Source organism: Callospermophilus lateralis, chromosome 7 (genome assembly GCF_048772815.1).
Source record: "Callospermophilus lateralis isolate mCalLat2 chromosome 7, mCalLat2.hap1, whole genome shotgun sequence".
In the NCBI taxonomy this organism is placed as follows: Eukaryota; Metazoa; Chordata; class Mammalia; order Rodentia; family Sciuridae; genus Callospermophilus; species Callospermophilus lateralis.
In genome coordinates, this window is record NC_135311.1 from 15969518 (window position 1) to 15992680 (window position 23163).

The following is a 23163-nucleotide window of genomic DNA, read 5'->3' on the forward strand; positions in this document are numbered from 1 at the left end:
ATGGGGGCCTGATGCAGGGCCAAAGGAATGTCTGTATATGGAAGAAACACCTTATCCAGGGACAAGACTGAGACTAAGTCAATATGCCTACTACCCCCAAGAGGACCACTGGAAGCATGAATGGCCCCAACTGAAGTCCAGTTGACCTGAACCAGGCTTCCACAGAGCTTCAAAAACTCACCAACCATCTTCAGAACTGTGCTGGCTTCTGATTGAAGAGCCTTTCCTACAAAAAGATGTGGATGCTGGCCTCTGATGTCGATACACATTGCTCCAACATGTAGGTATCTGCTGCTGGCTGGAGCTGAAACTCAATAAAAGGGACACAATTGGTTCTTGCTCTTCTGTGTGAAACTGGCTACAATGTCTCAAAGAAGAAAGCCCAGATCTGTCAATAAAAACTTCAAGCTTCCCAGACATGTATGAAGATTTCAATTTATATCTTGTATAATTATAATTTTCCCTGTATATTTTTTTCTTTTTCCAACCTAGTGGCTATTACATGGAGTTTTGAGTTTACATTTTTGTTTATTTTTGGTACAGTGAGTTGAACTCAGGCATCTACCACTAAGCTTGATCCCCTAACCCTTTTCAGATTTTGTTGTTGTTTGTTTTATTATTATTATTATTACTATTATTATTATTTAGGGTCTCACTAAGCTGCTTTGTTTAGCCACAGAGTTGCCATCAATTTACCATAGAGTCCCAAGCATTGTGGACTGAATGTGACCAACACCATATATAACTGCCACAATAATTTATTAAAAAAAACAAAGAGTACAATATTAACAATTTTAGACAAAAAAAGCACGATCTACCCATAATAGAACTTCAGTGAAACTATTGTCAAGAAGTATAATGCACAAACGAAGAATCTCATCTTAGAATCAAAATGTGAGATAAAAAAACCACAAAAATGTGAAGAATTCATAAGCTTGCAAATGAAGACCTTGACATAAATGTAAGACAAAATTATCCAGAAGGTTCTTGTGAGCCCAATAGTTACTTTGTTAGGACAGAATATTTTCAAAGTAATTGTAAGAAAAATAAATTAAGGAGACATAGAGACAAGATGCATAGGCAGGAAAAAAAAGTGTCTGCTTGTCCAAGTGGCCATGTTTATTTATACTAATAGGTTACATTAGTCATTATCACCTAACTACATTACTGTTCATAGTATCAGTAAGGTTTCTTGTCCAGAAGTTACATTCACAGTTACAATATGCAATGTCAGGAACTTTGTGAAGCTCTTCAGAAAGTCCATTGACTAAAATTACTGTTCAGCAGGCACATCCAAGAGCACTGAAGCTTGGTAAAACATTGTAGTTATGTAGCAAGCAAGTTCATTTATTCCCAGGAGTTATGTACCTAAGATCAAGGTCAAGGCTGAGAAGACTCACAGAGCTTCCCCCTCTTGTCCCTAGTTTTCTCATCTATAAAATGGAGCAAACCAGACAATAACTCTCTTATTGCCCTAGGGTTCTATTTTTTATTTTTTTTGTTAGTGCATACAGTTGTATATAATAGTGGAATGTGTTGCTGTATTTTCTTACATGCTCACAGCATAACAATATAATTTGACAAATATTATTCCCCAGCACTTCCCTCCTCCCTCCATCTCCTCATTTCTTTGTTCTACTGTTCACCCTGTTCATGAGATCTCCCTTAAACTTTAATTTTTGCTGTCTAGCTTTCATATATAAAGGGAAATATGTGACTCTGATCTTCTTATTTGGCTTCTTTCGGTTAACCTAATATTCTCACATTCCATCCACTTTTCTACAAATGACATAACTTCATTCTTCTTTATGGTTAATACAAATCCATTGTATATATATGCCATGTTTTCTTAATCCATTCATCTGCAGATGAACACCTAAAATTGTTCCATACATTGGCTATTGTAAATTGTGCTGACAGAAACACGGGTATGAGTATATCATGATGGTATGATGACTTTAATTGTTCAGGATAAATACCAAGGAGTGGTATGGCTGGGTCATATGGTGGTTGTTCCATGTACAGTCTTTTGGGAAAATTTCATACTGATTTCCATAAGTTTGTACTTATTTACAATCCCATTAACAATGTAAAAGCATTCCTATTTTCTTCATGTCCTCCCCAGGATTTTTTACAGTTTTCTTTTTTTAAAAAAAATTTGTATTTGTTCTTTTTAGTTATACATGAAAGTAGAATGAATTTGAACTTATTATACATACACAGAGAATAACTCCCCATTGTTGTAATTGTACATGATATGGATTTACTCTGGTCATGTATTCCTATATGTACATAGAAAAGTTATTCTAATAGCCATTCTACTGTTATTCCCATCCCTATCCCATTCCCTTTCCTCCACTTCCCCCTATTCAATCTGGTGAATGTCAAATTCTCCCTGCCCACACCCTGCCTGTTGTGAGAGAACATTTGGCCTTTGTTTTGGGGTGGGGGGTATTGACTTATTTCACTTAGCATGATAGTCTTCAGTTCCATCCATTTTTGGCAAATGCCAAAATCTGATTCTTTCTTATGGCTGAGTAGTATTCCATTGTGTGTATGTACCACTTTTTCTTTATCTATTTATTTGTTGAAGGGTACCTAGGTTGGTTCCATAGCTTATCTAATGTAAATTGAGCTGCTATAAATATTGATGTGTCTACATGACTATAGTATACTGATTTTAAATCCTTTGAGAATACACCAAAGAGTGAGATGTCTAGGTCAAACAGAGGTTACATTCCAATTTTCAAAAAAAAAATTTAGTTGTTGATAGGTCCTTATTTTAATTATGCATTTATATGTGGTACTGAGGATCAAACCCAGTGCCTCACACATTCCAGGCAAGTGCACTACCATAAAGCCAATGCCCCAGAACTTCCATTCCAAGTTTTCTAAGGAATCTCTATACTGGTTTCCAGAGTAATTTTATGAATATAAAGTACTAGCAGCAATGTATGAATGTACCTTTTCCCCACATCCTCACCAACATTTATTTTCACTTGTATTTTTGATAATTGCCATTGACTAGAGTGACATGAAATCTCACTGTAGTTTTAATTTGCCTTATTCTAACTTCTAGAGATGTTGAAAATTGTTTCATATATTTGTTGACTTTACATATTTTTCTGTGCAGTGTCTATTAAGTTTCTTTGCCATTTATTGTTTTGTTGTTGTTGTTGTTGTGTTAAATTTTTGAGTTCTATTTTATCCTAGAGATTCATGTTCCATCTGAAGTGCAGGTGGCAAATATTTCTCCCATTCTTTGGTTTAATTGTATTAACTCTCTCTTTTTAATACCTTTATTAGTGTATTTGTTTATTTTTATGTGATGCTGAGGATCAACCCAGTGCCTCACACTCAACTGCTAAGCCATAATCCCAGCCCCATATTCCTCCCATTCTTTAGGCTCTCTAATCATGTTCTTGATCATTTCCTTTGCAGTGAAGAAACTTTTAAGTTTGATGCTAACCCATTTATTAATTCTTGATTTTACATTTTGTGCTTTAGAAATCTTCATGGGGGGGTTATTTTCTAAGCCTACATGATGCAGATATGGTCCTACATTTTCTCCTATTTGGGTTCAGTGTCTCTGGTCTAATACCTAGATCCTGATCCACCTTGAGTTGAGTTTAGTGTAAGGTGAGACATACGTATTAAATTTTATTATACTATATATGTATTTCCATTTTTTCAGCACAATTTATTAAAGAGGTTGCCTTTTCTTCAATATGTATTTGTTGTGGCTTGTCTAGTATGAGATAACTGTATTTGTGTGGGTTGGTCTCTATGTCTTCTATTCTGTACCTTTGGTCTTCATGTTTATTTTGTTGTCAATACTTGGATTTTTTTCCACTCTACCTCTGTAGTGTAATTTAGAGTTTTGTACCTTTCCTCCACGTTGTAACCAACATTTATTTCCATGTGTATTTTTGATAATGATGATAGTGATGACTCTTGATTTACTTTCTTCTCTGAGGATTGCTTTGGCTATTCTGGGCCTCTTTCGTATCAAAATATATTTTAGGATTGCTTTTCTTATTTCTATGAAGAACATAATTGGAACATTATACAAATTCCATTAAATCTGTACAGTAATTTTGTTAGTATGCCCATTTTGACAATAATAATTCTAGCTAACTAAGAACATGAGGAATCTTTCCAGGTTCTAAGGTCTACCTCAATTTTTTGTAGTATTATGTAGTTTTCATTGTAGAGGTTTCTTTCACCTCTTTTTTAGATCATTTCCCAAATATTTTATTTTTTAAGTGATTTTAAAAGGGTTAGTTTTCCTAATTTCTCTTTCAGTTGATTCATTAATGATGTATAGAAATATAACTGATTATGTGTCTTAGTTTTATATTCTACTATTTTACTGAATTTCTTTATGATTTCTAGAAGTTTTCTGGTAGACTTCTTTGGGTACTCTAAATATAGAATCATGTCTTTGGCAAATAGGGAGAGTTTGATCTCTTCTGTTCCCATTCATATACTTTTAATTTCTTCTTCTCTCTAATTTCTCTGGCTGTAGTTTCAAGGTCTGTTGTTTAATGCAAGTGGTTAAAGAGGACATCCCTGTCTTGTTCCATTTTTTATTGAGAATACTTTTAATTTTTCTCCATTTATAATGATATTGGCCTTGGGTTTATCATATATATGTTTTATATTTTTTATTCTTGGTGAATGCTATTCTAAATTGATGTGTGATGAAGTCTCAGTATAGTTTTGGTTTATCTTTACCTAATTGATACAAATGTTTTGATCTTAATAATGTCTTTATTTTTTCTTTTACTTTTTTTTGAATTGGTTTTGCTGTTGAGGCTTTTAAAATTCTATCCTTATTCTTTATGATATTTATTTTAATTATAGTATGTCATGAAGAGGTTCATTATTCAACCTGAGTCTTAAATATTTTAAATGTGTTTTATCTCTGGATATCCATCTCATTCTCATGGATTGAAAATTTTTTGTTTTTATTTTCCTGAAGAGATTATCCAATAACTGGTCTGCATTTCACAACTTCTTCAATTCCATTGATTCTTAAATTGGTTTCTTACTATTGTTCTGAAGTTTTTCTATATGTTGCTCATGTTTATTTATTTTCTTTTATTTATTTATTTTCTTTTCTTTAATACTCTCTAAATGTTCAAGATTGGCCACTTTTGTCTTCCAGCTCTGAAAGAATGTCTTCAGCATGGTTTACTCTCTTAGACTTTCAACAAAATATTTTACTTGATTATTGTCTTTTGATTCCAAGATTTCCCATTGGCTTTCTTTTTCAGTATCTCTATCATCTTATTGATTTTATCATTCCTCTCTCTTACTGACTTCCAGATCCATTCAGTTTTTTTTGTCTGTGTTCTCTTAGAATTCATCAATTGTTTTGATAATTATTTATTTGATCTTTGTGTATGTTATTTTATCCATGTCATTATCTTTGAATTCAGCTACTTATGAATTATAAACTTTAAGATGTGTCATGCACCTTGTTTCTTTTTTCTTATTATTTTAATTTCTATGTTGAGTTTTATGCATTTTCTGTAATAGATTTCTCTTTTACTCTTTCATGTGGGCTTTTAGGTGAATAGTCTTCTTTTACCAATGTGTCCTAGGGTAATCTCATAGGTATGGTATCCACAGTCTTAGTGCTAATTACTATAGCAGTGGATGTCCATGAGTGGGATCTGAGGGCCCACCCCTAGCTCATCCTGCTTGGGGACTGGATGTTATTTCAGATTGTTGTTCCTTCTGTGTTTTGTATTAAAGATAGTTGTTAATATGAATGTTGTTAATTTGAATATGGAGCAAGATACTCTATTTATTGAGTTTAGCTGAACATCAGTCCCTGCCCCATAAACTTGTGGTGTCCCTGTTAAATTTAGCACCTCACACAAGTTGGGATAACAAACAAAACAAGTACTTACACAAACTACAGACTGCATTAATAAAATACCAGGTTCTTGTTATGATGTCAACAACATTAGCACAAACCACAACAATGTTTGGGTCAGCAATTACCAGCAAAATTAGTAAGTAGTAATGAACTAGATATGCTATTAAAATAAACAGCAGGTTTCAACTCTGTCACTCACACCAGTAATAAATGCAACTATATAAATGATGAGTGCAAGAGTTATATAGATCTATTAGATCTAAAATATGGTAAAAATTCAGTTCATGGGCTGACAGTGTATCTCAGTAGCACAGTGCTTGCCTAGCATGTGTGAGACACTGGATTTGATCCTTAGGCCCACATAAAAATAAACAAATAAAAGACATCTGTCATCTACATCTACAAAAGAAATTTTAAGATTATCGTCCATTAAGAGAAAATAAAATATGATAGTGAGGTAGAATTAAGTTGACAGTATTTAAAAAGAGATGTTAGAGAATGCAGAAGAGATGTAGCAGGTTATGGTTATTAGAAAGGCTGCTGCAGAGTTGTTCAAGGGGAGTATCAGGTGTGGGCTTAGGTGCAATCAGGCTTAAATTGTTTCTTGATTGGTATCTGCTCTGGAGAGATTAGATTCACACACCCATAGGTTCTCACTGTTGGGGGTCTCCGTCAGGAGTATCTACCTCAGGAACATCCAAAGACTTCTAATCATGCTGCAGGGAAGCTAATCCACTGTACCCTCTGCTGCTCAGAAACACAGACTCCAAGGCTTAGTCCTTGAGTGTATTCATATCCACCTGTTGAGATTTCTAACCCTCTTCATCTGGCCACATGAAGAAATCAAAGGAAAAGCAAGTTGAGCTCTGTTTTATTTTTCTTACTTGAATCCCCCTGGGTACAATCTTCTCTGTGCCTGTTTCAATCATGCTCTGCTAGACACACTTTTAGGCCAATCAGTAGCCATCTCTCAGGGCTGGTCATGATTTCCTGGCTTCCCCTGGATGAGCTGTAGTGTGGCCTCTACAAAATAGCTTTGACCTCAGCTGGCCAGTTGAAAAACTACAAAGCACCCTTTAAACACCACTTGGATTAGCTTCCAGATCAGCTAAGTTCAAATGGGTTTTCTCTTCTTCAGGTTTTTCTGTTGCTAGTCTACTTATTCTGTTTCTCTGGGTTCTCCCTCCCCCTCTTTTGGGAACCAGCACCTCTGTTGCTACTGCAATCAGCTTGGTTCCAATGTAGGCTTTCTTCTTAGTTAAGCGCACCCAAGTTCCTGAGTCTTTAAAGACACTGCTGTCATAGGACGGCAAAGAGAGAAAACTTCAAACCTCTGTTCTTTTCTTTCAGTGAAAGAAACTTTCATATCAGACACAAAAGCCATGCAAGAGAACTTTATTATAAGTGACAGAAAAAAAGTATGTTGAAGTAAAAATAAAGTAAAAGCAAAGTAAATCTTCAGAGAGCTCTCACAGGAGTAAGTATGTCATCTCCAAGCGGTGTCTCAAAATATATTACTATTTGGTGCCTGCCTTCAGCCATCTTTGTCAATATGGTGTTCAACTCATCCTTCAAATCAGGTGGTATAGTTTTTTTGCTTCAGTTGGTCTTCTCTGGAACTGTCATGGTGGCCATTCTATTGGGAGGAGTTGACCTACAAGACAATCATGTTAATGTGAGCATGGGGGTCAGTGTCTAGTCAGAATTTATTTGGGTGTCTGAGCAATTAAAGTAATCCTCCTTCCCAAATAGAAGCATCTCTAGCTATAACTGTTAGCTCCACAATCAACCTCAATGGACACGGTCAAGGATTATTCCCTTTATTTCTTCTTTGTTGATATATTTCCCCAGTTATCCCCTTTGTTTCTGTTTTTTTTTTCCTACAAATTCAGTGTGAACATTTGTTTTCTCATCCACTTTGAAAGTAGTTTAAAGAAGATGCTAAAAGTAATTTAAAGAACACTTGGGTTCTTGCTATGTGTTTTACTGATAATTGCTAGCTACAACCTAATTATAGCACATGTGAAAGATTTCTTGGTGCAGTTTTATAATCCCTCCCTCTTACCTCCTCCTCTATCCAGAAATGACCACTTGCTGGAGTTTTATTTTTATAGACTAAATTGTAGTATGCACCTCAGACAAATCAGCAATTAGAGTCCAGGTCTGCATGGTGGGTGACCTGGGACAATCCATTCGTCACCTGCTCTTAGTTTACTCATCATAAAATCAGGATTCTACCAACTAAGACACAAGATCACTGGGAATATTAGGATCAAAGTTTAAAAAGAAACTAGAATCACCCCTGGCACATAGTAGGTTCTCAGTTTTGGAAGTCATTATCACAAGTAACACTTTAAGTTGTTTGTCCAGAGTACAGTTCGGAATGTGTAGCTCCACAGTGCCTTCCTATCTCCTAGAGTTTATATCCCTTAAAATTAAGGCCCTGCTGACCACCTTTCCACCTTCTGCTCCTGCATGTTCATATTCTGGATATTTCATTTTAACGGAGTTATACAATCTGTGATTTTAAAAAATTTTTTAGTTGTAGATGAATGGAATACCTTTATTTCATTTATTTATTTTTATATGGTGCTGAGGATAAATCTTAGTGCCTCATGCATGCAAGAAAGTGATCTAACACTGAGCCACAACCCCAGCCCCCAATCTGTGATGTTTATGTGTTTGATTTTAATTAGCTTAATAATTTGAAGACCTATCAATGTTGTAGTATATATCAGAATTTTATTCCTTTTTATGTCAGATTGATATTCTACCACATACATGTATAAATTACAAATATACTTATGTACTTTAATATATATACACACATGGCCTATTCATTCATTTATATATAATTAAATATATATTCATATACACACCACATTTATTTATACATTCTTTGCTTGATAAGCATTTGGATTTTTACATTTTTGCAAGCTTGAAATGTGCTGCCTGGTTGTTAGAATAATTTCAAAAAAGCCTAAAACACACCTATATTTATACAGAATGAGGGACAATATAGAAAAAAGAACAGAAGTAATATCAGTGGAATAGATAAAAATGAAGGGAAGAGAGGAGATATGGAATAGGGAAAGACTCTGGAGTGTATCTAAACTAAATCTCATATCATATATTTATATATATAAAATATATATATATATATATATATATATATATATATATATATTATATGATTGAATATACCACAGTTAATCTCACTATCATATAAATTCACAAGAAATGAATTTTTAAAACTAAGTAAACAGCAGAAAATTAGTAAAGAAAATGGACGAGGTGATGGGAAGATGGGAGGGAAGGGAAAGTTCTTAGGACTGAATTAGAACAAACTATATTCTATTCTTTTATAATAATGTCAAAATAAATTCCATTATCATGTACAACTTAAAAAGAATAAAATTAATAGCTGGGAATATAGCTTGATATGCCAAGATCATTGTATTGTTTTGAGTAACTAATAAAAAAATTAAAAAGATAGAACTTCATTAAAAAAAAACCTAAGAAATAAAATTCATAAAAATATACATATTATTAATATATGTGACAGAAAATAACATGAAACTAAAAATCTATAGATGTAAATCAAGAAACTCATGCAAATATAAGGTAAAGTTGTACATAAGATCCTTAATAACAACATAGGTTACGTTACCTGACAAAAACTTTGATATATGCATGAATATTTTTTTTCAGTCTGAGAGACAATTCTATAAAATAGAGAAAATTGTTTTAATGAGCGTGGTAAAGCTGCCTTAGATCAGTTTTGTCAGAAACCGACCTTTGTCCCTGCATTTGGTTTGCATTACTTTTATTATTTGAGTGTCAGCACCCATCAGCACCAAAGGACTGACTGAGCCATAGCCGTTGGCCACAAGCATGTGGAGACACACCAGGATGGAGTTATTGGTCCATGTCATGCCTATGAATAATGAAATAAAAAAATCTGCACAGTACAGAATTGCAAAGCAGCTGATGAGCTGCAGGATGGTGTGAGTGGCCCTTTGTTGTGGGGAGGTCTTTGGGGAGAAGCCAGAACTATGAAGAGTCATGGACCGCTGTTTATGTCTGTGCAAGAGAATGATCATGTATCCACTGGAGAGAACCATGAGGCTCACAAAGAAGACATCTCTGAATGCCATCAAGGTGAGAAAGATATCCCTGTAAATTGGTATAAAGGAACAGTAGTCAGTGACAAATAGAAGACCAGTCTTATTAGTTGTGGCCACAGTACACAGAAGCTGGTTGCTAGAAATGAGCATGGAAAAGACCCACAAGAACAGAAAGAGCCACCGGATGTGATTTGGGGGTCTAAATTTGAAGTGGGCCAACCAGGAGCCATGGGGGCTGATGGTGATGGCCTGAAGCACACTCAGGACACAGGTGGTGCAGATGGAGAGTCCCCTCATGACTTTGTGCAGGAAGACAAGCACTTTGCATTTGAGGTCAACTGGAATGTCCTGTGTTTCCCAAATGTCTCTAGATATCAGAAGGCCCATGGTGAGGAGCATGAGGATGTGTGTCAGAGCCAAGTGGGTGATGGGGAGGTCAGTGAGCCTGGGCTTGATGCCCATGAGGACAGCAGCAATGTTCAGACATAGCAGAAAGGTGTTTGCTGAGATCCCAATGCCAGCTTGGAGATAAAAGGCATTTCTTATGGCGTTCCACAATGTGGAACGTTGTCTCATCTTCATGTTGAGGGTTGAAACAAATGTGTTTCTGGAAAGAAAACCAGAAGTGTTTGACAGAAGTAGTATTTTAATTGCCATATTTCTGTCATTTTATCACCTTTTACTGTATCTAGAAGTATTAGTTACTACAAAAGTTTCTAGTAAATAGGATAGAGTCCTTTTTCCATTGTCAATTTAAGTTGAAGGGATGGGTGTGGCTCAGTGGTAGAGTGCTGGCTTGGCCCACAGTTTTGTTGCTCATCAGGCATTGAAAAGGAAAATAATAAATAAAAATTCATTAGTTAATTTTACCTTATTCACCACTTATTCTTTCAGATCAATGATTTTGTATATTTTCCACTCATCTCATTGATTTGCTAATATCTTACTCTGTTTCTCAACCTGGAAGACATACTATGCTTTCCTTTAGGTTATAAATTCCATCCTGTTATAATCACTTACTTTTAATTTCTTCCTGAAGAGTTCTTAAAAGTGGAGATGTTGTCTTATTTATATTTGGAATAAAGTATCTGAAATACTGCTGCTACATAGAAATTTTCCATGAACCATTGTTGGTGTGAAGGATGGACTAGTGGAAATTGGAATCTGCTAGGGAAATAAATACTCTCATGATGCTCAATATCATTGTTTCTTTATAGAAGTACGGAATTGTGGGAAATTTTGAAGTTGTGTTCCTCACCCAGATGACTTCAGTTAACTCATGCCAAACCACTTACTATAATGGTGAGCCCTGTCCCCTTAACATAATTAATTTCATCTCAGTTTATATCCTTAGTAAAAGCAGTACCAAGATAGAATATTTCTACTAGCATTGTTGGTGTGCACAATTAAATAATGGGTAATATATTTGAAGCACTTTATAAATTTTAACTATTATTGTATTTTTACCACTATCTCAACTTGGTTTGGGAGACTTAATTTAGTATATGAAAAATTTCATAACTTAAAGTACAAAAGTCTACCAAACTTTAATGCTTGCATATTGATAGTATTCTAACTTTTCTCCCCTCATTTTAAAATTACTCCCAGCAATATATTTAATTTTTTCATATTGGCAAACACTCCAGAGAAACAGGCAGACAGCTGGTATGACCTCCTTCTCATGGATGAGCACTAAGAAATCCCAGTTTCTATCTTAATTTTCTCAGACCTGTGTATAAGAGAAAATAGTCTAACCAGGTCAATGATGGTGGGGCATCCTTTACACAAAGGGCATCCTTTACAACTTGTTCAGTTAAATCCTGACAGATATTTAGATGCTCAGGAGTAGGAACTGATGTCAGGTGCCCTTCAGTTAGTCTCTCATATGATCCACAGTTCTGTGGGTACATGGTCAATGTCCCACTGAAGAGCAGGGCCCTGGCTCCTATGCAGGCATTTTCTTCAATCTCTTTAACCTGTTTCTTAAAGTTTTTGATCTAATAAACATAGAGAAAATGGTCGTAACTTAATTTGGGGCATTTATATGAATAGTAAGAATTATGTAATAAATGATTTACATGCTCCAATTTATGAAAATAACTATCTAATGAAAGGCAGAGTTACTGAGATTCAATAACCCCAACATAATGCCTATGAAATGAAGAGAGTGGGCATAGAAATAAATACAGAGAAATACAAGAGACTCAGCCCAGGGAAGCCACAGAGCCCATGTACAGAACGCACAGATACCATGTGAATAGTGTGGAATGCAAGAGATATATTTGGAGTAAAAAGCTGAATCCCATGAAATTTGGAGCTAGCATTTTTATCATGGCATTGGGATAATTCCTACCCCAACATATGTATGTGTTTTTTGAAAAGAAAATAAAAAGCAACATTAGATTTTTAGATGATTAACAAACAGGAAGATTATTCTCATAAAATACTTGCTGAAATTAGGTGAAAATCCAGCCTAAGAATGGTTTCTAGTGGACATTTTTTTTTTTGCAGGAGGGACTGGTGATTGAACTCAGGAGTGTTTTACTATATTCCCAACCCCCAGTCCTTGTTATCTTAAATTTTGGACAGTTTCTTACTATTGTGACTTAGCACATAACTATTTTGCCAAGACTGGTCCTGATCTTGGAATTCTCCCTCCTTTGACTCCCAAGTTCCTGAAACAATTGTCACAGTCATGCCCAGCTAAGGTGAAACTTTACTCACTAGTCTATCTCTTTATTTGTCTTTCAGCAGATAAAAGCAAGAAAACGGTCACACACACACACACACACACACACACACACACATACACACGCATGCACACACACGCACACACTCTTTGTAAAAGCAAGAATGCAATTTCAAGGTACATCAAGTATTTCAAACCTAAAATTCAGGCATTGATAATAGGACCCATCAACTTCAATCTGTCATATTCTAGTTGGTACATTTGTCACCAAAGAAGAGAAAGAAATGTCTGCTATGAGCAAGTTAACATAAAACTGCAAGTCTTCAATTTGAATTGATACTTTTTGGAAGATACTGGAATATTCCTTAGCTCAGAAACATTTACCAGCACATTCAATCAGACCCTGAAATATACCCAAGTGATGAGTAGTAGATGTCTAAGACTTTGAATCTCCTTCAGGATATCGGGCCATATTTCACAAGCATCTATCATCCTGCTTCCATGCCTGGCTTCAGACATTTGGGAATCAGGATGGAAAACATCTCCACTACTGTAGTCTAATTATCATTTATTTTCTTCAAAATCCTACAAATTCCTAAAATTTACAGAAATGTACCTTAATGAATGTGCAAATGTGAATTCTGTGATTATTCAGTGACTGCATAAAATCTGTCATTGGAAAATAATTTTATGAAGATTATTTTCAATTCTGAACATCATTAATAAAGATTTGGGTGACAGGAGCAGCTTTAGAATATTGTATATTTTTCATTAAGGAAGAAATATTTTTTCTCTAGGTTATTTTAAATTGCTGTTGTTTGCTACAGAAACTTCAGTGAAAATACAAAAAAAAAAGGACTTTGTTTTATTTGTAGGGGATTCAGTAAATTTAACATAAGCAAAATATATTGTGCTTTTTAAGAAATTGCTACTTATGCAAAAATTCTTGTTTTAAATTTTATGTATTTTCCTAATGATTGTGCATTAGTAAACAATAAAGCTAGTAGATCAGCTGGGAAAATCTGACAATTCTAGACATTTTCTGGATCAAGAAACAATGATTTTTATCATAGGGGATATAAACTGTAGCCAGGTCAGTGGGGCTATTTTTTTGTATAATAACATTACTCTGCCAAGCCATGAACAAAATAATGTTTATTTCATCACAAATCTAAAATTCCTCAGTTTTCTCTCTTTGCATCTCTGGGAAAATTTTTAGAATAGAAAATTCAGTGAAGCTACATCAAAGAATGACTAACTCTGGAACATTTTGGTGTTAAATTCTATGTCCTTTCTCAATGACTTGCATTAATAGAGAAGAACTCATCTTAAAAGTGAAGCAGACACTTCCAGAAATATGACAAGTATTAAAGAACAGTGTTTTCCAACATGAAGAAATATTAACTGTCAAAGATAAATGTCCCTGGGCTGTGTATACTAATATCACTATAGTAATGTCAATTATAAAAACATTTTATATTTTACTTCATACAAAACTCAAGTTTATTCTACTATTTCCTTATCTCCATGCATCACTAGGACATTTTTTTAAATTGTGAAATATTTTAATTGCTAACACAGACTGCTAAATCATACCCTTTTATTCATTTTTGTGTTTGCTAACCATTTTTAATTCTTTTAGTTATGCCCATCATTAGGATACACTTTGACCTTATCACAATAGCATGGAATACAATTTGTTCTAATTCTGTCCCCAGCACTTCACCCTCTCACATTCTTCCTCTACTCCTTCTACTCTATTGATCCCTGTGCAACTTTTTATTTTTTAACTGGGGATTGAACTCAGGGTCACTCAAACTCCAAGCAACGTCCCCAGCCCTATGTTGTATTTTATTTAGAGACAGGAACTCACTGAGTTGCTTAGTGCCTTGCACTTGCTGAGGCTGGCTTTGAAATCGTGATCCTCCTGTCTCAGCCTACCGACCTGCTGGGCTTGCAAGAATGTGCCACCGTGCCAGGGAATTCCTTTGCAATTTATATGTAGTATTTTTTTTTACTTATTTGGAAATTAGTGCCTGGTGAATGTATTTGATGTTGTGATTCATTGTGGTATATTCACATATGAAATTTGGTCAGATTAATTCAACTGTTCTTTCCTTTTTCTCTCTTCTTCCTTCCCCTCAATACACTTCATCAACTATTCTGAACTTTTTTCTCAATTTTGATTAAATTTTCTCTCATTTTGTTCCTACAATATTTTCAAAAGACACTAAAATTTTTCAAATTCAGAATAATATCTACATGATAGTGAAGAAAATAATTAGTCATTATATGTAATGAATCCGTAAACATTTTAATGAACAAAATGTTATTAGTTTTGGTAAGCACACACTACACATTTTATTTGAAGTTAATACTACTGCTAATATTATATTAGCTAGGATTTTTAGTATGGGTGTCCCTGAGTTTATGAATTACTGTAAGATGATTTGAAACATGTTAAGTACTAGAAAGTAGTATAAAGATAGAACTGCTAGACTTTTTAATTCTTATTCCTAGTGCAGATTTATAATGAAAATCCTCTCATGTACAATAATCCTTGTAATATTATAAATTATATTAATACTATGAAATAAAAGTAATCCTATAAAATTTCAAATAAGTCACAATTCTAAGCATACCTGGTGAGCACTGGGTGTGAGGTAGTAACATCATACTTCAAAGTGCCTTCCTAGTGCCTACCTAGATGACTCCTCTGTCTTCTCTTTCACTCAGATTTGGAGTTGGGGCTTCTAAGGTAGGTTATATAATTGAAACAGCTTTATCTCATCTCTTAGTAGACTGGTAATCTTGGTGTTGCATCTGAAGTCTGACAGTACCTGTCTTGCCATAGTTAGCGAGGGTATTCTCAAAGGAAAAGAAAACTGTTTCTTCCATTCTCAGACAATGGTAAACAAGCCCCCTCTGAATGAAAACTTTTTTGTGTGTAGCTCTTATTTTCCAAACCAAGCAACTTGCATTGGCGGGGGGTGGGAGGGTGTACCCATCATAGGAAACCAATCTTAGCCCACTAACAGGGATTTAAAATGGGTAAATCTGGGCATAAAAGAATAAAGTATAAAAAACTTCAAGTGTTATATATGAATAAAATAAACTGAAAAGGTATATTTTCAGGTCTGTCTGCTGAAAACATCTCACAGTAATCACATTTAAATATCCATGTATTTGACTTTCAGTGAAATTTGATTTCCAAACACCTACGTGGAGACAATGATCACAGTGACTTGGGAGGCTTTGGCAGAAGGATCACAAATATAATGCCATCCTCAAGAACTTAGTGAGGCCCTAAGCAGCTCAGTGAGACCCTGTCTCTAAAAAAATAATAAAAAAAAGTCTAGAGATGTGTTTCAGTGGTAAAATGGTCTTGTGTTTAATCCCTGGTATCAAAAAACAAAACAAAACAAAAAACTAACTCATTTGAAAAAAGAAAATGTATAGAGTGATCTGGGACATCCTGTGCTGCAAAGGAATGATGGAGGTGAAAGAAGTGAGTGAGGGTGGTGTGAAAGAAAAAAGAGAAAGAAATTCATAGACTAAAGGAATCATTTCCCCTGGATTCGCATGTAGGTTAAATGAGGCTTTCCTGAGTGAACCACTCCTCTCTTCATCCTGGGATTTATTTCTTTCATACATAACTGTGGTTCCCCTGATTTTCTTCCATTTAGTACCCTCCACACCTCACTCTGTCAAGTCAGACTGGAATGTTATGTGGATCTATCTTCATTATTCAACATGAATGTGCATGGAATGACATATATCATGCTAGAGCTGGGAGAGAATGTCTCCATTTAGTGTAGATTCTAGCTTATCCAAGAGCACATGTTGTGAAAACTTTGGATGTCTTTGAACCAGGACTCATATTTATGTATGATTAAAATATTCAATTTTTATTTATTTATTTTTTAATTGTCCCAAGTAGTCATACATTCCAGTAGAATGCATTTTAACACATTGCACAAAAATAAAGCACACATCCTCTTTCCTCTGGCTGTTATTGTGTAGGGTCACTCTAGTAGTGTAATCATACATACATATAGGATAATGTCAGTCTCATTCCACCATCTTTGCATCCCCATACCCAACTCCCCTGCTCTTACTCCTCTCTGCACAATACAAAGTTGACATTTAAGTTTTGATGGCAGGGTGAGGTGACTCCAATGATATTTTGGTTTTTGCATGTGGATATCCACTTGACCCAGCACCACTGGTGATATGACTGTCCTTTCCCCATTGTGCATGCTTGTCAAATATCAATAGGCCACAGATGCATGGGTTTAATTCTTGGTTATCTACTTTTTTCATTCATCAATGTATATGTCCTTATGCCAGTACCACATTGCTTTAGAAATTTAAGTTTTAGAAATTTAAAAATTAGAAGTGACCAAGTCTGAGTTCTCTTTCTTTCAAAATCATTTTATTTTTTATATTTGAGGTCCTTTGCTGTTTAGATTGAATTTGATGATCAGCTCCTCTATTCCTGCAAAAAAAAAAAAAGAAAAAGAAAATGTAGTTGGGATTTTGATAGAGATCATATTAGATCTGTAGATTACTTTGTTCAGCATTCCCCTCTTGGCAAAATTAACTACTCCAACATGGAATAACTTCTTATATATTTTGAATTATTTTAATTTTTGAGCAATGCTTTGTATTTTTATGCACAAGCCTTTTTCTCTTTGGTTATTTTATTCATTGTGGAATGGCTAATTTAAGCAAGTTAACATATGTATTACATCACATACATTTTTGTGGTGAGAATTTTTAAATTCTACTCTCAGAAATTTTCAAGAATATAATACATTATAATTAATTATAGTAACAATGATGTGTAACTGATCTCTTAAATTTATTTCTTCTAACCGAAATTTTGTAGGCATTGGCTAACATCTTTTCAACTCCCCATCTCTCCAGATTCTTGTGCCTACCATTCTATTCTATTTCTGTGAGTTCAACTCTTAGATTCCACATATAAGTGAGATCATGTGACTTAGCTCCTATGTTTTATGTCACTCCCCATGTACTCTGGTGCATCTATGTTGTCATACATGTATAGTTTTCCTTCTTTTTTCCAGGTATATACATCTTCCATTGTATGTATGTAATACATTTTCTTCTTCTGTTCCTCTTTTGATAGGTGTTTAGGTTGCTTCCATTTCTTAGCTATTGTAAATTATGCAGCTATAAACATGGGAGTGTGTATACTATTTGCTTTTTTTTATTTTTTAATTGAGTTTTTAAAAATAAATTACAGCTGAATGCATAACAATTCTTATTACACTTATACAAGCCCAATTTTTCATATTTCTGGTTGTATAAAAATTATATTCACAACAATTAATGTCTTCATACATGTACTTTGGATAATGATTTCCATCATATTCCATCATCCTTGCTAATCCCTGCCCCCTCCTTTTTCCTCCCACCCCTCTGCCCTATCTAGAGTTCATCTATTCCTCCCATTCTTCCCCTCCCTTCCCCAATATGAATAAGCCTCCTTATATCAGAGAAAACATTAAGCATTTAGTTTTTTTGTGGGGATTGGCTAGCTTCACTTAGCGTTATCTTCTCCAATGCCACCCATTTACTGGCAAATGCCATGATTTTATTCTCTTTTAGTACTGAATAATAACCCATTGTGTATATATGCCACATTTTTTATCCATTCATCCACTGAAGGGCATCTAGGTTGGCTCCACAGTTTAGCTATTGTGAATTGTGCTGCTGTAAACATTGATGTGGCTGTGTCCCTGTAGTATGCTGTTTTTAAGTCCTTTGGGTATAGACTGAGGAGAGGGATAGCTGGGTCAAATGGTGGTTCCATTCCAAAATTTTTTTTAATCCATCCCATTTATTGATTCCTGGTTTAAATTCTTGCACCATAGAAGTCTTATTAAAGAATATGGGACTTAATCCCAGATGATAAAGATTAGGCCTACTTTTTTTCTATTAGATGCAGAGTCTCTGGTTTCATTCCTAGGTACTTGATCCACTTTGAATTCAGTTTTGTGCATGGTGAGAGACAGGGTTTAATTTCATTTTGTTGCATATGGATTTCCAATTTTCCCAGCACCATTTGCTGATGAAACTATCTTTTCTCCAATGCAAGTTTTTTGAACCTTTGTCTAAAATAAGATAATTGTAATTTTGTGGGTTAATCCTGTTTCCTCTATCCTGTACCTTTGAACTACCAGTCTGTTTTGGTGCCAATACCATGTTGTTTTGTTACTATTGCTCTACAGTGTAGTTTAAAATCTGGTATAGTGATGCCACTTGCTTTAGTCTTCCTGATAAGGATTGCTTTAGCTATTCTGGGTCTCTTATTTTTCCAGATAAATTTCATGATTGTTTTTTCTATTACTATGAGAAATGTCATTGGGATTTTGATTGAAATTTCATTAAATCTGTATAGTGCTTTTGGTAGTATGGTCATTTTGATAATGTTGGTTCAGTCTATCCAAGAGCAAGGTAGAGCTTTTCATCTTCTAAGGTCTTCTTCTATTTCTCTCTTTAGGGTTCTGTAGTTCATTGTATAGATCTTTCACCTCTTCTGTTAACTTGATTCCCAAGTATTTTTTTGAGGCTATTTTAAATTTGGTAGTTTTTTCTCTTTTCCTTCTCAGAGGATTTGTCACTGGTATACAAAAATGCCATTGATTTGAGTCTTGATTTAATATCCTGCTACTTTGCTGAATTCATTAACCAGTTCTAGAAGGCAGAGTTTTTGTTTGCTTGTTTGTTTGTTTGTTTTCTTGTTGTTGTTGTTGTTGTTGTTTATTTTTGGTGGAGTTTTTTGAGTCTTCTAGGTATAGAATCATATTGTCAGCAAATAGTGATAGTTTAAGTTCTTCTTTTTCTGTACATATCCTTTTAATTTCATTTGTCTCTCTAATTGCTCTGGTAAGTGTTTCCAGAACTATATTGAATAGAAGTGGTGGAGGTCATCCCTGTCTTGTTCCAGTTTGTAGAGGGAATGCCTTCAGTTTTTCTTCGTTTAGAATGATGTTGGCCGGAGGCTTAGCATAGATATCCTTCACAATGTTGAGATATGTTCCTGTTATCCCTAGTTTTTCTAGTGTTTTGAACATATAAAGGTGCTGTATTTTGTCAAGTATTTTTTCTGCATCTATTGAGATGATCATATTATTCCTATCTCGGAGTCTACTGATGTGATGAATTACATTAATTGATTTCCATATGTTGAACCAACTTTACATCCCTGGGATGAATCCAACTTGATTATGGTGCATAATATTTTTGTGATTTTTTTTAAATTTGATTTGACAGAATTTTACTGAGAACTTTTGCATCTATGTTCATTAGAATTATTGGTCTTGGGGCTGGGGAATGTGACTCAAGCAGTAGCGTACTCACCTGGCATGCGCTGGGTTCAATCCTCAGCACCACATAAAAAATAAAAAGATATTGTGTCCACTGAAAACTAAAAAATTAATATTAAAAAATTCTCTCTCTCTCTCTCTCTCTCTCTCTCTCTCTCTCTCTCTCTCTCTCTTTCAAAAAGAAAAGAATTACTGGTCTAAAGTTTTCTGTCTTTGATGTGTCTTTGCCTGTTTTGGAGTCAGGGTGATACTGGCCTCATAGAATGAGTTTGGAAGTGCTGTCTCTTTTTCTATTTCCTGAAATAAATTAAAGAGTATTGGTATTAGTTCCTCTTTAAAGGTCTTATAGAACTTGGCTGTGTATCCACCTCATCCTGGGCTTTTCTTTGCTGGTAAGCTTCTGATGGCATCTGCTATTGCATCACTTGAAAATGGTCTTTTTAAATTATGTATATCTTCCTGATTCAATCTGGGCAAATTGTCTGACTTAAGAAATGTGTCAATGCCTTTAATGTCTTCTATTTTATTGGAGTATTTCAAAATAATTTCTAATTATCCTTTGTATTTCTGTAGTGTCTGTTGTAATATTATCTTTTTCATCATGTATGCTGGTAATTTGAGTTTTCTCTCTCCTTCTCTTCATTTGCATAGCAAAGGGTCTATCAATTTTATTTATTTTTTTTAAAAAAACAACTTTTTGTTTTTTCAACTGTTTCTCTTGTTTCGATTTCATTGATTTCAGCTTTTATATTAATTATTTCTTGCCTTTATTGCCTTCTACTGCTTTTTGCTATTGATTTGTTATTTTTCCCCCTTGGGCTTTGAGATGCAATCTTAAGTCATTTATTCATTAACTTTTTCTTCTTTTAAGGAATGAACTCTATGCAATGAGCTTTCCACTTAGTACTGCTTTCATAATGTCCCATAAATTTCAATATGTTGTGTCTATATTCTCATTTACCTCTAAGAATTTTTAAATCTCCTCCTTGATGTCTTCTGCAACTCATTGTTCATTCAGTAGCATATTGTTTAGTTTCCAGGTTCTGGAGTAATTTTTATTTTTTATTTTGTCATTGATTTACAATTTTATTCCATTATGATTTGATAAAATGAGCAGGAACATCTCTACCTTTCTGTATTTGCTAAGAGTTGCTTTGTTGCATATTAAATTGTCTATTTTAGAGAAGGGTCCATGTGCTGCTGGGCTGAAAGTGTATTCTCTTGAAGCAGGTTAAAATATTCTATATATGTTAGTTTAGTCTAATTTATTGATTATAATACTGAGTTCTATAGTTTCTTTATTCAAATTTTGTTTGGAATACCTATCCAGTGGTGAGAGATGTGTGTTAAAGTAACCCAGGATTATTGTGTTGTGGTCACTTTGACTCTTAAACTTGAGAAGAGTTTATTTGATGAACATAGTGCACAATTGTTTGGGACATATATATTTATGATTGTTATGTCTTGTTGATCAATGTTTCCCTTGAGCGCAGTATGTAATGTCTATCTTTGTCCCTTTTGATTAACTTTGGCTTAAAGTCTACTTTACTTGATACGAGGATAGAAACCCCTGCTTGTTCTTCAGTTCATGGGAGTGGTATAATTTTTTCCCAACTTTTCACCCTCAGTCTATGTATATTTTTCCTATGAGATGCATCTCTTGGAGGCAGCATATTGTTGGGTCTTTTTGTTTAAATCCAATCTGCTAGCCTATGTCTTTTGATTGATGAGTTTAAGTCATTAACATTCAGGGTTATTATTGAGACATCACTTGTATTCCTGGCCATATTTGATTATTTTTATTATTTACCTTAACTAGATTTTCTGATTTGATTAACTTTTCCTTTAGGGTGCAACCTCCCTTTGCTGAATTTTATTGTTTTTTTTTTTTGTTTGTTTCCTCTTCATGGGATATTTTTCCAAGAATGTTTAGTAGTATCAGTTTTCAAGCTGTAATTTCTTTTAACTTTTGTTTATTATTGAAGGATTTTAATTCATCTTCAAATCTAAAGCATAATTTTGCTGGATTCAAGATTCTTGGATGGCACCCATTTTCTTTCAGAGCTTTATATATGTTGTTCCAGGATCTTCTAGCTTTCAGGGTCTGTGTTGAAAAATCTGCCATCATCCTAATTAGTTTTCCCCTATATAAAATCTCATACTTTTCTTGCATGGCTTTAAAAATTCTCTCCTTTTTGCATAGTTGGACATTTTTTGTTGGCCCACCATCTTCTCTCTGTGTACAAATTCACAATTTTAATGAAAAAAAGAATTGGATTAAGCAAAGTGCCCTTATTAACACAAGATATCAAAATCAACATAAACATGCTATAAGAGCCCTGCAGGAGGATTGAGAATGCTATATAAAAATGGGTACAAAGAATGGCAGGCAGCAGGTACATTTCCATGTACATTTTATATTCATAATCATGTTGGGCTTCCCCTACAAATCATAAGTACAAATAAGTACAAAGTATAAATTAGTAAGTGTAAAAGTCCTCTCTGAGCATGGATCCATGTGTGATTATATAGGATGCACACCTATTTAGCTAATTCTAGTCTTCCTTTAAAAAAAGAATACTATCCATAAAATCTACTCTTTTAGCAATCTTTTTAAGTGCACACTATAGCATTGATAATTCTAGGCCTAATTTTTTCAGGAAATTTCTAGAGCTAAACTGAAATGTGTAAGGGTTCTGACCATGGGAATAGACAGGACAGCATTTCTCTGGTGAGCAAACTCCTGGAGAAAACAGACACACTGTTTCCCATGACTGGAATATTCAGCGATTTTCCCCAGGCACTCTTAACATAACCAATGCATGCTTGGCTGGAGCACATATCTGACCATAAGCAAAACATCTTACATTGTAACCTACTGTAATCTGCTTAGTGATATAATAAACAATAACATACTACTGATGCCAGAGACCAAATGTAGCCTTTTGGCATAAATAAAGTTGACAGCTCAAATGAGCAGCCATTTAGCCTGTGCACCTTACTTATGTCTTCTTTTAATTTCTTTACACTAGTACCCAAGTTGGAACTGGGGAGAGTCCTGTCCCCACACTATTTCACAACCTCTCTATCCACAGGGAGCCT

At 34.5% G+C, this 23163-nt stretch overlaps 1 protein-coding gene across 1 annotated transcript; it reads right to left on the minus strand.

Annotated features, from left to right (window-relative positions):
• Positions 1–9660: 9660 nt before the first annotated feature.
• Positions 9661–10599, minus strand: LOC143404062 (vomeronasal type-1 receptor 52-like). Its single transcript, XM_076862416.1, has one exon. It carries the CDS (start codon positions 10597–10599, stop codon positions 9661–9663), a length of 939 nt encoding a protein of 312 aa, XP_076718531.1.
• Positions 10600–23163: the final 12564 nt, after the last annotated feature.

What these genes read in the sequence shown, in the direction of transcription:
- LOC143404062 (XM_076862416.1), bottom strand. Translation starts at nt 10,599, where the DNA reads ATGAAGATGAGACAACGTTCCACATTGTGGAACGCCATAAGAAATGCC.